The 17676-nt window shown below is 45.0% G+C and overlaps 1 protein-coding gene across 5 annotated transcripts in view; it reads left to right on the forward strand.

Moving 5' to 3' along the window:
- Positions 1-16091, forward strand: part of LOC144949808 (corticotropin-releasing factor receptor 2-like) — a 35552-nt gene extending 19461 nt beyond the window's left edge. For 2 of the 5 annotated variants that reach the window (XM_078879783.1, XM_078879866.1), the window contains 7 exons: positions 369-522; positions 2382-2442; positions 3787-3859; positions 3984-4069; positions 4208-4338; positions 9969-10010; positions 12223-16091. In XM_078879783.1, the coding sequence (XP_078735909.1) occupies positions 369-522; positions 2382-2442; positions 3787-3859; positions 3984-4069; positions 4208-4338; positions 9969-10010; positions 12223-12446 (771 nt within the window). In that variant the 3' untranslated portion in view covers positions 12447-16091. Of the gene's footprint in view, positions 1-368; positions 523-2381; positions 2443-3786; positions 3860-3983; positions 4070-4202; positions 4339-9968; positions 10011-12222 lie in introns of all 5 variants that reach the window. The other 3 variants (XM_078879994.1, XM_078880064.1, XM_078879932.1) reach the window with 3 other exon arrangements.
- Positions 16092-17676: the final 1585 nt, after the last annotated feature.

Here is a 17676-nt window from a genome sequence, read left to right on the forward strand (position 1 = left end):
ACATAATACATTTTTATTTATTATGTTTTTTTTTTATTAGTTTATTATTTCCCTTCTACGTGACTTTACCGAAAGAACCAAGAATATGACTTGCTTACCTTTCCTATATTTTGCCCTCCGATAGCTTTTTTTTTTTATTGTTCGTCGTTTTCACTTTGTGACCCACCCCTACCGGACATCTGCGAGAAGAAAAAAAAAATCTTCGTAGCTCATCGAATGTTCTCCAGCATAAAACAAAAAGATTCCGATTCTGATCTGAGAGCAGCTTGCAGTGAACGAGCAGCGCGTGAGCGGCGTATACCATGCAAAGTTCGCGAAGTTTCGCACGACCGTACAACTTCTTTCTTTCCACACTCGCCGCGTGTCAGCCCTGGTGCCGCGTGGTCAGCACCATCTACAACTACTTCCACGTGACCAACTTCTTCTGGATGTTCGGCGAGGGCTGCTACCTGCACACGGCCATCGTCATGACCTACTCCACAGACAAGCTGCGCAAGTGGGTCTTCCTGTGCCTGGGTTGGGGTGAGTCCTCCGGCGGCAATCGCGCGCGCCGCTACCAACTCCGCGTCGACGGTACCTCCTCCGTCTCTTTCTTCTCACGCGCTGCTCAGCACGTGGCATTCCCTCCACACCGTTTGTTTATTCCAACCCCCCCCCGCCGCCACCCCAAAGCTCTCGTGGTAGTAGTTGTAGGATTAATAATAACAACAACAACTTTCTAGATTTGAAGCTTTCGTGACTGCAAGGATTCATACTCTTAGGTTTTTTCGGTAAAGTCACGTAGGTAAAAATTTAAATAAGTAATAAAATAATATAAGTAATAATAGAAATAAAATAAAAAATCACGACGTTTCGGAGGCAACACAAGCTTCCGTCTTCAGGTGGAACCGTCACAGCACAATTGCTGTATCAAGTAAAGAGAGATCCCAAGAGACCCGACCTTGTATATATACTGGTTGAGGGGGGAGGAGCCAGGAGTTGTTGTGAGATGGTTAGTACAACAACTTTGCTCAATGCAAGACACGTCTTCACTCTTACCTCATGCTATGTTGAAAGTGCTGTTTTGGTTGCCGGCTGCTTGGTGTGTTTGGGGTCTTTGGGCCCTGTCCTTTGTAACGGAGAAGGAATATACTCCTTTTCTTCTTGGTTCTTTCGGCAAAGTCACGTAGAATGGAAATAATAAAATAATATAAATAAAACATAATAAAATAATTCTCACGACGTTTCGGCCACAAGGACTCTGCCATTCAGACTGTCTTCTCGACAGACCTGTTCTCCACCTGAGGACGGCTGCTTGCGTTGTGGCCGAAACGTCGTGAGAATGATTTAACATTGTTTTATGTTTATTATTTTATTATTTCCATTCTACGTGACTTTACCGAAAGAACCAAAAAGATGAATCCCTGCAGTCACGAAAGCTTTTAATCGAAAAGGAATATACTGCGTGTGAGTGTGCAGCATGACTCAAGTGCATATTCGTTGGAATAATTAGCTGAATTTTGCTCATCTAAGGATAATGTAAATGCATTGAACGTGTGCATTGTGGCTGGGAACATTCAGGGGGATATTGTGAAATGATAATTACAGTGGTGCTATTGTGAAGGACTAGACAATTACACTGGTTCAATTAGTTGACACTGTTACATTGATGCCTCGGTTAGAGTTCTTGACTGGCAATCAGAAGCCTGTAAATAAACATCCCAGTTAATGGCTCGGCCGAGTGTCTCTCCAAGACTGAATGAATTGAGTATCGCTCCGTTGAAAGTCAATATTCGACCACTGAGCTTGAACTAAATAATCGGAGCCTGTGGTCTTGCGATGTCACCATGTGAAGGTGGTGGTCAGATGTACACGTCTGACTGTCATTCGCCTGGTTTAACTTCCTGGCCATGGCAATCGCAAACAAACAAAAAATGCGTACCAATTATGTTCTGAAAGAAAACAGTGGAGCCTGACCTATGCTGACAATACACTTCATTAAAGACAGTTTTAAGGATTGCTTTCTGACCCCCGTCCCCCTGGCCTGACCACACAAGGTACGGGAGGGAGAGTGGTGGAGATGCATTGGTGGGAGAGCGAGCGCATGGAACCACATTGCTCAAGGACAATGAGCATGCAGGCCTGAACCACGGTGTGGTTTCCGGGCCCGTAATAGGCCATTTCTCAGCCGATATGACCCCATTGTCAATGATGTATAGTCTTACTCGTGCAGATGTCAAGGGGCACGGCTTTATAAGAACCCCAGTAGCATTGATAGGGCATCTCAAGGGTAAGGTGCAGAAAACACCTGACGTGAGATTGCAAACACCTTGTGGGAAATGGGTGGAGAGGGACTTTTCTTGCTTGACCTTGCACGTGCTTCACAACGTATGTTCTTGCAGGTGTCCCGTGTCCCATCACGGTTGCCTGGGCTCTGGGCAAGCTGTACTATGAAAACGAGAAGTGAGTGAGACTGCGTGAAACGGGACGTCTCACCTGCACTCCCAATTGTCTCAGCAGAGATACGTTTAAGGCGACCCACAACTTTTGCAATCTGCTGAGCTCAGGCTGAGGTGTACGATGAAGGGAACGTACTTCGGCTTGCAGCGTGCGGCAATAATATCGAACCTTCCTGGTGAAGCCCTGCAAACCTTAATTGCATTTTTAATGGGATATACAAGACGGTGAATACAGAGTGCTGGGGAATGAGTGGATTGTGCTTGCAGCACATGGCGCGCATTCCCACGGCAGCACACACGATTCTTTAAGCGCTCCATTACTCGCCCTGGCTGTAAGTTGCGACGTTAACACAATCGCCCTGCATCGTGCTTGAAGGAGTGCACGCGTCGTGAAGCTGTCCCGTATGCACTGTGGCCTGTGTGCGGGTGGGCGGTCGCATTTCTTCACATCCACGCTCCGTGCTGCCAACGTTGAGCTTGATACGGCCCACTGAATGGAGGAATGGCGTTCATATTTTACTTAGCAGACAACTTCGACTATTAACTCATGGCGATATGCCTGGGTGTGTGTCTGTGTTGTTAAACCATTAATTTTTAAGTGTTTTAGGTGACTGAAGATTTTAAGAGCAAATCCTTTGAGTTCCAATGATATGTTAATGTCCACGTGAGATGTATGTGATGTGTGCGGTGTATGTACATGCATGCACATTCACGGTGGAATATGTCACTCATGTCTGTAGCCATGTGAATAAGGCATGTAATTATATATACAGGTAAGGTCTCAGAGTACACGGGGGGGGGGGGTTAGGTTCCGTGTACCCCCACTTAAGCGTAAATATGCTTAAGTTGGGGGTGTTAGCCGATACGAGTGTAAAATATGAAATGTATACACTATTATACACTACTATACACTATTATACACTACTATACACTATTATACACTACTATACACTACTATATACTACTGTATTATATACTAATATAGTAGTATGCACATCAATCTGATTTCCGAGATAATTAGACCTTTTTCAAGGATGCAATTTAAGTTTGCGAAGTCGATGCCCGATCCTGTGGGTAGATCGTGGGTTTCACTCAGAGGTGGTTTAGCGTCAAACGTTCACCTCGGCAGAACATCATCAACAGATTCGCGTTCGCCCTTTAATGAAATTCCACTTCTGCCACAATGTCCTTTAAGCGCGCGGCGATGGCCTCTGGTCCTTCACCGCCCCGTTGATTTGGATGTAAATCCACGGGGAAACCCGCGGGGCTGGGGGGGGCAGGAGGCACGGCAAGCTTTGAGCCATACCACGCTTCTCGCCTTTCTGATTCCGAACGTTCTCCTCAACAGGTGCTGGCTTGGGAAAACAGCAGGGAAACACATCGATTACATTTACCAGGGCCCGGTTATCCTTGTCCTCCTGGTGAGTTATCGTTTTAGGGTAACTCCCCGTACAATCGCACACGTTTTGTGTCGGGTGATGTTCAAAAAAAAAACAAAGAGGTGTGGCCACACGTCTGACGGTGTTCATTTTGTTCGTTTCGCAGATAAACTTCGCGTTTCTTTTCAACATTGTGAGAATTCTCATGACAAAGTTGCGCGCTTCAACGACCTCAGAGACAATCCAGTACAGGTTCGTGGCCCTGCAATTGCCTATTCCGTATTGAACTATTTTTGCCAACAGTCCTCCCCCCATGTGCTCTAAATAAAGCAGACAGGTTTGCGCTTGACATTTCCAGTGAGTGATTTGCTCTCTTGGGCGGCAGGAAAGCCGTCAAGGCCACCCTGGTGCTGCTCCCTCTGCTCGGCATCACATACATGCTCTTCTTCGTGAACCCTGGCGAGGACGACACCTCCCTGATCGTCTTCATTTACTTCAACTCCATCCTGCAGTCTCTGCAGGTGAGCGCCGCGCTTCCCCGCGCCGCCCTTACGCGCAAACAGAGAGCTGTTTGCGGGCGGCATTTGGAAGTGGCATGCGTATGAGTAGAATGAATATGGTAAGCGGCGTTTAGAACCCGCTGATAACTCCATTTGTAACACAGGAAATGTAGAATTGAGCACTACGTAACACAATTTTTGTTCCTGGGTAGTTAGTGTTATTTCGTAATTGCTTATGCCTAAAAAGTAGAGAAAATGGCTATTAGTCCCCACTAATGTGTAAGAGATTCTCGCAACATTTTTCATGTATAATATATTTTTTCAATAAACAAAAAAATTGTTAAACATTTTTTAATTACAAACTTTAACAATTTTACAAATTTTATAACAACAAAAATTCCGAGCAACAATTGTCCATTTTACCTTCCAGAGTTTTTGTTGCATTGCTCGCAGCTGAATTGAGGTGCCCAGGGTTTGTCTTAATCCCCGACAGGCATGCCGAAATATGCCTTGTAGGCCTGGCACATCTTAGCAGATGCTTCCACAGAGTACTTTTTCGCTCTTGTCTTGATAAATTGGCCGCAGACATAGAAAAATTCGTCTGCTGGATGCTTGCAGCCTCTTGATGCCATCTTAGAAAAATGCAGATATGTATCCACTTAGGCAGCTGGAACTTAACTAAACTGGTGGGCTTAAGGCTCCTGTATTTATACTATTTATATTACTGGAAAGTTCTAGAATTTTCTAGAAGTTACTCCAAGTTTACTCAGCACTGAATCTATCTGGAATGTTCTGGAAAATAGATAACTTTCAAAATATCACTGTCCTGGTCACAAAAGCAAAGTTTGTGGGGAATAATAGTCATTTTCTGTACTTTTGAGGCATACGCAATTAGGAAATAACATTTACTACCCAGGAACAAAAAAAAATTGTCGCACAGTGTATTGTTTCCAATGTTCATTGCAAATGTGGTCGTCGCCTGGATTATTATGGCATTTGGGACATTTTTAAGAGAGGTAAATGGAATACGGTGAGCCAATGCTCTTGTCTTGTATGCTATTTGCCAGTTACTGCAAGGAGCGGTTGTCATTGCCCCGTGGCTCTGCGATTTGTTTTCACAGTGCGCCGCATATTGTTCGGCATGGGGTTGCTCGCTCAGCATGCTGGGAGCTTCTCCGTGAACTGATTAATCCGGGAACTGAATGGGAAATGAGCAAAGCTCCCGGGGTGTGCGGCGAAACGTCAGGAGACAGCATGCTGAGCAAACTTGTGGCACGACCCGAAAACACATCGGAGAGCCGTGCAGCACAACGGCGGAGAGCTTACACGGCGGTGTTATGAGCGTGTGCCGTTCGCTGAGCGTAAAGCAAGTTTGTAACACGAGACAAACATTCGGCGGTTTTGCTCAAGAATTCTCTCTGACACCACAACGACATTATTTGTGGTTGTCTTGCAATGGTGGATGGTGGTGGTGGTGTGTATAAATGGTGGTCAAAAGATATTGGACGACTTAACGTTAGCCTTATTGTGGAGCCTGCATTTCTATTACATATTAATCATCTAATATTGCGTGATAAGGTGTTAATATAGATGACTGTGGAAAAGCAAATGTATGCACAAATATTAGTAGATATTCTTAAATTTGCCTCTCAAAGCAAATCAATGGCAGTGGAGACACCTGTTATTGTCGACTGTCTCATATTTAATTGGGACCCTTCCATTATTAGTAGAGGCTCAGTGGATGCTGTGGTTAGCACAGTAACCTGTATTCAAACTAAAAACTAAACTAGACATTTTATTACCAGGAAAGGGCCCACTGAGCCGTCGAGGTCTTTTTCAGGAGCGACCTGGCCACAAATGATAGCCCAACAAAGTGGCTTATCACGTGTCAATGTATAGCAGCCGAATACTCTAAACGCGTGTTTCTAAATGTGGAGGGAACCCCCGAAGGACCCTGAGAAAGATCCATGCGACCACGGGAAGAGAAAACATCCAAACTCCAAATATACAGCAGGCGTCAGGGATCGATCCCACGACCTCCTGCATACCAGCCGAGGTAGTTAACATCTCCTAGCCACCGTGGCTATGACAATGTGAAACAGAACTGGGGGCAACCCTTCCCCAACCCGCACAAGCCAGTGTGGTGAAGTATAGTCAAATAGCCTCTCGTAGCTGAAACGGCATGACGATGGCCATCATCTAACAGTGGATTTCCAGATTCTGGTCATTATAAACAATTCAGAGTCTTAATCAATCAACATTTGGTCAATCGCCATCCACTTACTCACTTAACTATTAACATTAAAAAAACGTAATCATTAACATAAACACCTGCATTTGAGTTAAATCTTCTAAACCTCTACGTATTTCACTTACTCACCTGCCAACTTCGTTCTGTATCATGCTTTTCACTTAATCACTCGCCGATGCATGCACTCATCGACCTTCTCACTCTATCCACCCACCCATTCGTCTACTCACTGACGTGTCCGCTTACTCACCCACCCCATTCACTTATTCATATGCCCTTTTAACCCTTCCATCTTCTCAGCTGCTCATTCAAAGATCCACCCCCCTCTCATTGAGAAATACAAACGCAAATATTCCCCCGCGTAGCCTTTAACAGACTATTCTTAGGTTTTTTTTCTTTTCTCGGTAAAGTCACGTAGGTGACTTTAACAGACTGTTGGGGCAAGCACCTGTGAAGGCCAGCATGGCACACGAGGGGTTTAGTGGTCAACACCACACCCAGCCACCTTCACCTCCCCAATGCTGATGTTTACACACCGCACCAGGCACTCGTTTGAGGCTGAGTCTACCTAGGGCAGGCCCCGAACCAGTTCAAATGTTTTGCCACTGTTCTTCGTCCCGAGCAGGGAATTGAAATCAGGTTTGTGTTGCAGTGTACTAATCACTGAGCCACCATTCCCCCCTAAGCACTGCTCCACATTCAAATATAATACATGTTACAGGGACATTGCAGCAACATTGGAAAGTTAATGAACCACTGCTGGAGCATTCACGCGTAACACCCACTCGTGTTTGATGGAGGTCGGCCTGTTGCTCAGATAGAGGTGCAAGTCTCCTTACCTTGAACGGAACTTCTTTTGCACCGTACGTAGCCAACCGTGCAAATCGTTGCCCACACATCGATCCGAAGCCCACTCTTCAAACTCTCAAGCTTTAATCGACAATCGTCTATTCCATGCCTTTAGCCGGGCGCTTTAGAGGCAACGGGGCTGATGCATCACCCAGCTTTGTGAAACTCCCGCAACACGAGAGCAAAGATGTAATTTGACAGCAAAGTGGGTTCATGAACTCCTTTGTGGAGACCTTTAAGTGTTACCCACATCTCCCACGTAGAACACAATATAATTAGTGTTTAAAATGGAACATGTGATGTATCTTGATGGACTCGGGCCTTCCTGGACAAATTCCATTATCCATGAGAGAGAGAATTGTTTCTTGTTTTCCCCGTTGGTTACGAAATAATTGACCTTCTATGAGTTACACTGGCTTAGGGTAACAACATAAATACATGAATGAAGCCCCATGACCTCATGTGAACTATTATACATGAGTATCAAGTGTTAAAACGACATATCCAGAAGGCAAATACACAGATAATGTCGTTGTAAAAAAAAAACATTTGGCCTTATGTGTGTGTGTCACCTCTAAGTGATCGTCATGGCTTAAACCATTCTTGCTGAATATGAATGTATAGCATGTGAGCACGGGGCGCATTAATTAACTCGTTGGGTGCCAGGTATTGGTTGAGTGTGTAATATCGGATAAAATGGGCTTTTAGTGAAGACACGCTGGCACTTTATTTGCAGAAGATTGCCTGAAAGTGGCGTTAGCAGCTTGGATGAAATGGGTGAATTAAATATTCATGTTTGCTGGGTGGGTGGAAGCGGTGGTTAGGGCACTGCGCTGTGAACCTCGTATGACATAAATTTTGATTCACAGTCACGGCTAACATCCGTGGCGAGTGGTATCCGAACCCATTCGAGGCTTCCTGCTTCACCGACCCACACTCAAACTAACCCCCATGACCAGACATGGGGGTTGAGGAGGCCTTCGTCCAGCAGTGGATTGATGACATAATTTTTACATATATTTATACAGCAGTTCAAAATACATTGCTGCGTCAATTAGCATTTCCATACCCAATCAGCTTCTTGACTTCAATGCCGGTAGCAGCGAAACCACGCTCAGTGAACGCATCAACGTTGTGGATTGAGAAACAGTTGGTGAACGAGGCCACGTGTAGGCAGTTGTGTTGCTGCTTACTTTCCTCGTGAAAACACCAAACGTGCCAAATGAAGTGACGGACATAATAGAATTTCAAACAAATTAGGGGAATTTAATGGGTCAACAGATTGCTTCAGTATGGATGGTTTGCACAACTCACAAGGTTCCACGCTGTTTTATTTTTGCACAAGCAATGCACCGACTACTGTGGACAATGGAACAATTATAAGGAAACGTCCGCATGCTATTTTTTATAAATCAATAACAACTCTGCATTTTTTTATGGAACTCCCGACTACCAAATATAAATTAGTTACAAGTACAAAGTGTCCTGGCCACTTGCCCAGATTAATAATTGTGCAGACCTACTTTCTCCGCTAGCAATGGATAAATAATGGCTCTAATATTGATATAACCTGTTTAGTAAACGGTGCGGCTATTTATAAAGGCCACAAAGTGGGCTAAATGGCCTCGGGTCCTTGGGTCGGCTGGTAATGGCCAATGCACACAAGCCCGCGTGGGGGGGGGGTAAATGCAGCCCATGCCAGCAGCAAATTCGCCGTGACAGGTGAATTAAAGTTTGTTTTGGGGTTGTGTTTGGCTGTCCTTCTGCGCACGCGCTGTTGCAATATTTATCAGCGGTAAATAAATTACGTCTCGAGGCTGCATTCACCATTTCTTGCCAAAGGGGCTTTTCCCATCCGCGGGCTAAAGAGAGCGGTTTGCACAAATGCTTCGCACCTGTAATTCAGGTGCTTGAGAGGTGGTGTTAGTGAAGCACACCCAGAAGCCGAGGTGTTAACCACACAGATACGCGTGTTTATGGTGTGTGATTTGCAACGTTGACGTTTTGGGTCCATTTTGGCCTATGCTCAGCAACTGTGTGTATACATGCATACACACACACACATAAATATCTGTGGTGGTATAAAGTGGCCAGTATATATCAGTACAGCAAGTATATTTCTGACATGTCTATCGATTCTGAGTGCTGTGCTCACAGACTAATAGATTATATATTTTTAAAGGCACAGGTCTCCAGTTTCCTTCCACACGCAAACCACTAAACGACCAATGCAGGGCCATTGTGAAAAGAGTCTGGATCCTAAGTGATAGTTTTCTTGGAACAATATAGGCTATTATCATAATATTATTATGATATCGGGTTGCTGAAGGGATAATGCGACTGTTTATGCGGCCTGGTGGCATGGTGCTTCTCCAGCTGTTCAAGCAGGACGGATCCATTGAGCTCCTGCACTTGGCATGAATTCTACACCCTCGGGAGTGGCACGAATTGAAGATGAAAGCAAAACGAGTCGATGAATATTGAACTGAAAATTGCCATTGTGATTTGACATTTGATGCCTTAATTATCACTTGTGCTTCTTTCGTTGTAGGGTTTCTTTGTTTCTGTCTTTTACTGTTTTCTAAACGGAGAGGTAAGCATGTGAAAACATCGTTTATAAGCCGATAGGACACGCATTTCAACATGGCCTTTCATCTCAATTTACTTGAAGTGCATTCACGATAGACCTAACATACATACACCGTACTGTCACTAAACATGGCCTCGGGACTGCGCACGATGTCGCATCACTGTAACCTTCAAGGTATTTGAATGACCACAGTTGAATATCTATTCTGCTCATTCAAGTCCCAAGATGACAATTGATGGGTTTTGCTGCATCTGGCCACGGTTTCAAGGCGTAATAGCGTAATGAGTAACCGGTTACCCCCTGAACCTTTAACCCCCCCTACCACCAACCCCCACCCCCCCCCAGAGTGTGGGGAGCAACGTCACCAACTGAATACATTTTTAACTTTCACGTCACCGGGGATGGGAAACCTCAAGTAACGCGAGGAAGGAAAACACAGCGGTTGTGAATTGTCCAAATATCACGACTTTACCCAAAGCATCACTCCGACTACCTACGTTTAAAAAAAATGGGTATTAAAATAGGCTACATATATGTAATAATGACCCACATATATTCAATATACGAATTAACTTCATACCCATTACGATGTGGTAATTACCCAGTGCTTGTGCTGTAATGTACACGCAATTCCTTCCGTCAATATGTTCAGGGGAGCTGTAACCCAAAAGATAAATGGCTCGTGTCTTATAGATGCACTGCGAGGCTGTGTTTGTGCCAAGCTGTCTGATATGAGTCGAACGCTTCATTGGGAAGAAAAACGAGAATGCAATAGCAACCAGGCTTCGGACGTTCAGTCATTGCACTCCAGGGACATTGATGCATGGACGACGAGTTAAATCCCACACGAGTGATGTTACTCGTGTCGCAGTGATGTATTTGGCCGTGACTATCATGTCTCATGTTCTCGACGACAAAGGTTCACATTTATTATTTGGTTCTTTCGGTAAAGTCACGTATAAAGAGAAAATAATAAATTAAATACTAGCATACGACGTTTCGATTGCAACACAAGCAATCATCATCAGGTATAAATGAAATAGAAACGCAAATCTAGTATACTTAGAAATGTAATACAACAGAGAGTCGGATAACATAACAGTCAACACCCTACCTGGTTGATTACGTTCTTCCTGAGAATGCTAAATTTGAGAGAGAGATCAAACACAGAACCAGAGACATATAGACAGACATATAAGCAGAGACAGATATCACAGAGATACATAAAGAGAGAGACGTACATAGGCACACAGAGAAACCACGCCTCTGTGTCACATTTATGTCAAACAGCTCAAGACACAATACCAACCCGCAGTGACCAGCGTGGTGAAGTATAGTCAACCTCCACGACTGACATGCCAACGGGAGGCCTTCTTCCCGGAGTGGATAGACAAATGGCTGTACACTTTTATTAAGAGCCATTTAAATTTGAGTTGGATCTCCCCTTAATATAATGTTGCTGCTGCTCCAGCAACAATGGCAGCAACTCGCCTGAATTAATGATTGACAACTGCTCTTTACGGCACGTGAACGCACACTGAGTGTGTATTTGGTGGGCGGCATTAAAAGAATGGAAATCTGACAAAACGGCATGATAGCACCCACCCCATGGCTGGCCTGGTAGTACAAAGGTCTACAAATGTCACTTGAGATTACGTCTCTCCTTTGATAAGTGCACCGAAACACAAAAATAAGACCACTCTCTCACGGGAACCGCAGAGATGAAAAGGTTGAAAACCTCAATTTCGAGGATGTGCCTTACGCAGGAACTGTAACATGTATGTATGTACGTTGCACTTCTTTCACACCGTACGTAGCCAACCGTGCTACTCGGGGGTGCGCGGGAAGGACAATAAACTAAACACAACATGGACTTAAATAAATTTTTATTTTATTTTACCTGGACAGGCCCACTGAGCTATATGGCTCTTTTTCATAAGCGACCTGGCCACAAACGACAGCTCAACAAAGTAGATTATCATCACGTGCGAATTTAAAACATCCAAATACTCTAAACGCGTAGTTTTATAAACGTGGAGGTTAAAAAAAACTCAGCGAACCCAGAGAATCATCCACGCGACCACGGGGAGAGAGCACATGCAAACATAGACGACATCATCGTCAGGGTCGGCATCGTCAGGGTCGGGATCGAACCCACGAAACTCCTGTATACCGGGCGAGGTAGTTAACATCTCGCCACTCATCCTCTCCGTAGGTGCGATCAGCGGTGCGGAAAAGGTGGCACCGCTGGGAGGACAAGCACAGCCTGCGCGCACGTGTCACGCGTGCGATGTCCATCCCCACGTCGCCGAGCCGCATAAGCTTTCACAGTGTGAAGCAAACCACGGCTGTCTGATTACGTCCCAGCCCCCAGCCTGCTGCTGTGACAGCCGGGAAGAGGCCCCCTCCAGCCAATGCTCCCTAATGACGCATAGATAGGGCAAGGGGTAATGTAATATTCTTTTACAGGTATACTCGATGCTGTACTGTACATTGTTGGAAAAGAGATTGCGTTCGAATGAGATTATATTTCTGGAAAAAGTGCAGTTTTCGGTAAAAAAAATGTGCTATTCAGTTTTTCAGAGTCCCAATTTTTGGTTCTAAGTGTACTAATGTAATTCAATGCAAGCTTGGAAACGGGTAAAAAAAATTTTCATCCTGTCGGAGACAGCTGAAGGACTGAATCCGTGCTGCGTTTAAACCGCGAATTGGCCAGTGTATCCACAAAGCACCAGCGATGCCACAAACCCCGCTCTCCGACAGCGGGTGGCGAACCCAGGTGGTGAGAAGCTCCTATGCTGTGGAACTTCATCGACGGATACGCGGGCCATTGTATGCAGGAGTTGTCATTAACATTCAAGGCAGGCACATCGGGCGCATTAGCTGGATTAACGAACTGATGTAATGTAGTGGGGAGCGTTGTAGAATGAAATAGGATAATTGGCAGCGCAGGAGAGCTTAATACCCTTGGAGAAAGGGGTATTTTACATTAAGGGTGGTGCTATCGCACTTAAGCTCCCGGTCAATATCAAGGCGGAGAAGCACTGACAAATGCGATGACCAGCACTACTGGATGCAGTCAATGTTCTCCCCGCTGCGTTTTTGATGTATAACAAGTGATGGGTGTGAACAGGCGCGCGCGTGCGCGCGTGCGTCACTGAGATCATGCCTCGCCGCGAGCTCTGTGGTGTCCGTGGGCTGGAGGGGGAATGATGCTGCTGCTGTTTTGTTATGGCCGCTTCGGAGTAGCTGTGCACAGGGACAGTCTGTCCCATCAGCAGTACAGTACCTGCATTCACAATAAGCTCCCGTGTGTGGGCCCCTGGGAGACCAGCAGGACCCACGCAAGGTAGTTGCTTCTGTTGCCAATTTTGACTGGTGTGCAGTTTCTGATAAAATAAAAACAATGCTTTAATGTGTACTTTGTCGGCACCAACAACATTCCTCTTTTCATCCGAGACAGGGGAAACCCCTACGTTAATTTTATATTTAATCAAATATATACTATACGTACACGTGGCAGTATAACACGTAAATACTGTGTCTGGGGGCCTGTAGGTTTTTTTTTACAGAGGTAAATTAGCTCCTTAGACCCCTATTAACTGTGCAGTCCTTGAAAATGTCAAATTAGATTAGCAATCGCCACACTGACGAGAGGAAAATAGGGTTTTAAAACATGTTTGCCAATTCATGTGAACCAATGACAGCTTTTTTTTGTCTCAAAAAATGTTTTTATTTTTGTAAAAAAAAAATCTCAACTCGAACTTGCTGCAGTGCCATAGACAGAGTGGTCCAACGAGAGTGTGGGGGGGGGTTGCACTTGGCGGCTTGTGTTGGCTGTGCTGCGTCGCACTTAAGCATGCAGGGTGTCTCGTTAACAGCGTCGGGGTACGGCTGCGGCCTCACCACCGTTATGAGAGCGATGATGTCGTGGTGGCTGTGTCGAAGTGTGCGCTTGAGGATGTGTGCTTCAGGTTGTACAATCGAGTGAGTGCATAGTGTGCCGCTCTCTATCACGTAATCCATATAGTGCATATATTGTATCGACTGATTAAGTAGGTTACATCTTAAAAGTGCCCTCTGTTACCGGTAACTTTCGCTGGAGGAAACTGTTGTACACTTTTACGCATATTTTTTTTACTGTCGCTTAAGCAAATCATGGCAGCAATATTAACAAGATAGCACAGTTGGCATGTAGGTTAAATCGTGCGGAGTAGTGTGTTCGCTGTGTTGTTGGTATAGCTGCAAACAGCTGTAAAATCACAAAGAAGGACAGGGACTGTAGCTGCAGCCCTGTTGCAGTTGAAGACACTGCCCCAGCCCAGTGTCTTCTAGCCCAGAGGTTTCCCAGCCTGTGGTTTTTAGGTGACCAGTGGATCACAAGGCCGTGGGAAGCAGTCCGTGAAACCTGCAGCTACTACGCTTTAAAGTAGTTTAAACATTTAAAATATATATACATTGTTGGTGCATCGTGTGTTGTGAAAAATGTCTAGAAACGTTGGGAACACTTGCAATCTAAGCCAATGGTGATTGCTTAACGTCAGGATATTTAATTTGTATTTGTTTTATAACACACTCATGGTGGTGCCTATTTATCCCGTGTGAGTCGGTTGTCAGCACAGGTTTGGTGTCGGTGTGCGAGGTGGCGCCTCTCTATTCAAACGACTGCCATTAATGGCAAGTGTGTAACAATTTTTTATAAACATGATGTGGCAGCTACACGTGTACTACTGGGGTAGGTTTTTGTTTTGTTGTGGTTGTGCTGTATGCCTCTCCGATGTGTTTTTTTTTTTGGGTTGTACCGAATGTTGTGCGGCCCCAAAGTTTCGTACAAAATGTCGCTCTAAAGGCAGTTTCTGAAGAAACTGCCAGCAGGAACACAATGCAGAGCTCAACACCTACGTTGAGTCAAATGTATCATCACGTTACAGTGGTTTGACAGCCAGAAATCACCGTAACGGTTACAAGTAGAACATCAAATAGTCACTGGAACATTCTCATCCAAGGTTACACCACGACGTATCAACGTAGAATACACGCTGGGGGTACTCAAAGTCGCAAAAAATTATTACCGGATTACAATGTGGGGTTTTTTTGTGTGTGTCTATGAATTGCAAATAACGGTGCGACCACGTCTGAGAATTGACCAGCGCGCTTTGCTGCTGCTCGCAATGAGCGGCGTGACGGTTGATTCTGATCGTCGACGAGGGGTTTGTGGGGCATTTCACGCTTTTCTTGCTTCAGACATTATAAATTAGTTTTCCGTTCAAAGCGGGGGGGGGGGGGATCTAATTAAGGATCGTACTCGCGTGACAGCGAATGCTTTGGGTTGAATTGCTGGGGGCCGTTAACATGGCCTTGTTGTTTAACACAAAGTCAATGGGGGCACTTCGGCAGAAGCGACGCTGGGCAGGAGCCCATTTGGCTCGTGGCGGTGAATGCGCATGCACAGAGGCACTGGGGCCATCGCCCATCACAAGTCACGCAGCGTTCGCTGACTTCACAGGGATGGAGAGCTGCCGCACTTTGGAAGAGAGCTGCTGCTGCTGCGTTGTAGTTCGGTATATATCTGTGTGTGTGTGTAAAAAAAGAAGAGGCCAGACTTTGTGTACATACGTTTTTATTATTATTAGAACAGCAGCGTGCCAGCAGCGCTTTGCTGCCGCGGTGTAAAATATTAAGAAAGTGGAAAGTGGCCCGATGAGGCGCTATTACTATTTTTATACCACTCGTCGCATCCTCGTGAGAGAGTTTCACTCGCGTGCGTGATTACGACTGCAGTTTATGCAGTACTGTGTTGTTATTGCGACAAAATACTGTCGGCGGATTTGATGCATTCTCTCTCTAGCTCTATATGCCGCACACGTGAATTGTTTTGGGAGAAATACATTTTGGAAGACACACACACACACACATTTAATGAGCACACGCCATATTTCTCTGAATTCATTTAAACGTATGCATTGTTTACGTTGTATATGGACGTGTCAATTATTTATCTGTCTAAAGTGATAGGTGCGCTGTGTAATTTATTGCCCCGTGAACGTGGTATAATACCTCCTCAATAAAAGTTCCGTTTTGCACCTGTACAAGTAATCTCATCCAGGAGTCAGCATGCCCCCTGCTGAGATTGTGCGGTGTGAGTGGACGATGTCACAAACACCCACAACACCAACAAAAATCACCAGAGGTGGGACAAAGTCATTGTTATGCAAGTCCAAGTCGAGTCGCAAGTCATCAAATTCATGACTCGAGTCTGACTCGAGTCCAAGTCACATGACTCGAGTCCACATCTCATAGGTGGGACAAAGTCATTGTTATGCAAGTCCAAGTCGAGTCGCAAGTCATCAAATTCATGACTCGAGTCTGACTCGAGTCCAAGTCACATGACTCGAGTCCACACCTCTGCAAATCACCACCGTCGTCATACACACTGCTTTATATACATATAAAGAGTTTAAGGCATTTATACTTGGGAAATAATACAACTGTAAAAATGTTGTGTTTGCTTACAAGGTAAGTCCCACTGACCTATAGAGCTCTTTTTCAGAAGTGACCTGGTCATAAATTATTCAATAACGTTTAGTACAAAGGGGCCGTCCATAAATGACGTCACGCACCTAGGGGGGGGGTCAGACATTTGTGACGATGTGTGACGAGGGGGGGGGGGTGAGAAATGTGACTTCACATCAAAATGCGCAACTTTAAATAAATATAGACGACACGTTCTACTTAATTAAATAGACGTTTCAATAAATGTTTTCTCCTACAACATCAGAGTGCAGCGCCACATTAAATACGCACTACAATGACAATAGTTTAAAGCGATTTGAAGCATGTTTTTTTTTTGGGGGGGGGGGGCAGAGCTTTGTGACGTCATATTTGAGGGGGGTCTGACTTTTTGTGACGCCGTGGTGTGACGAGGGGGCGGTCAAAAGTCGTCAAAAATCGCGTGACGTCATTTATGTACGGCCCCCAATGGCTATTTTGTTCATGTTTGAAGATGACTGCCAATGAACAGATACATTAATATTGAGATTTTGTTTGAATTACAACAGCAGCGTTCACTGCGCCTTGCCATCTATTGTGTGATTTAAAACAATACATTTCTGGGTACAACGTGGTGTGGTATGTATACGCCTACTCCAAACACTTGACCAAATAGCCTCCCACCATTACGTCTCTTATGTTTGTGATATCAAATATGTTTTTACGTTTCCATTTAGTAAGCATCCATTGCCTCTGCCAAACAAGTAATTGCCCAATACCCCCCCCCCCCCCCAAAAAAAAAATTATGTTTGAAACTCGTTGAACTTTATTAGGAAGAACAACATTGGTAGTCATACATGAATCTTTGACTGATTGGCCATTAGTATGCGCAGTGTTTCTGTGCGCCAAGAAGGTAGCGGCACTCGAATTAATGCGCCTGAATCGAAGCGTGTGATGTATGACGCAACACGAGGCCCCTTCTTCAGTCGAGCACGATGTGGGTGTGAGTGAGCTGGAGACGCACTTCTGATGTGCTCTGGTGTCTTTTTTCTCCTTTGTTGTACTTGGCTTCATGTTGTCATGTCCGTGATACAGGTCTCACGTGGTTAATCAAAATTAGCATGAACACTGAGATTATCTCTGTGCGGAAGCACTTCAGCACGCCTGGATAAAACAACTG

The sequence above is a fragment of the Lampetra fluviatilis genome, chromosome 1 (genome assembly GCF_964198595.1).
Source record: "Lampetra fluviatilis chromosome 1, kcLamFluv1.1, whole genome shotgun sequence".
Classification (NCBI taxonomy): Eukaryota; Metazoa; Chordata; class Hyperoartia; order Petromyzontiformes; family Petromyzontidae; genus Lampetra; species Lampetra fluviatilis.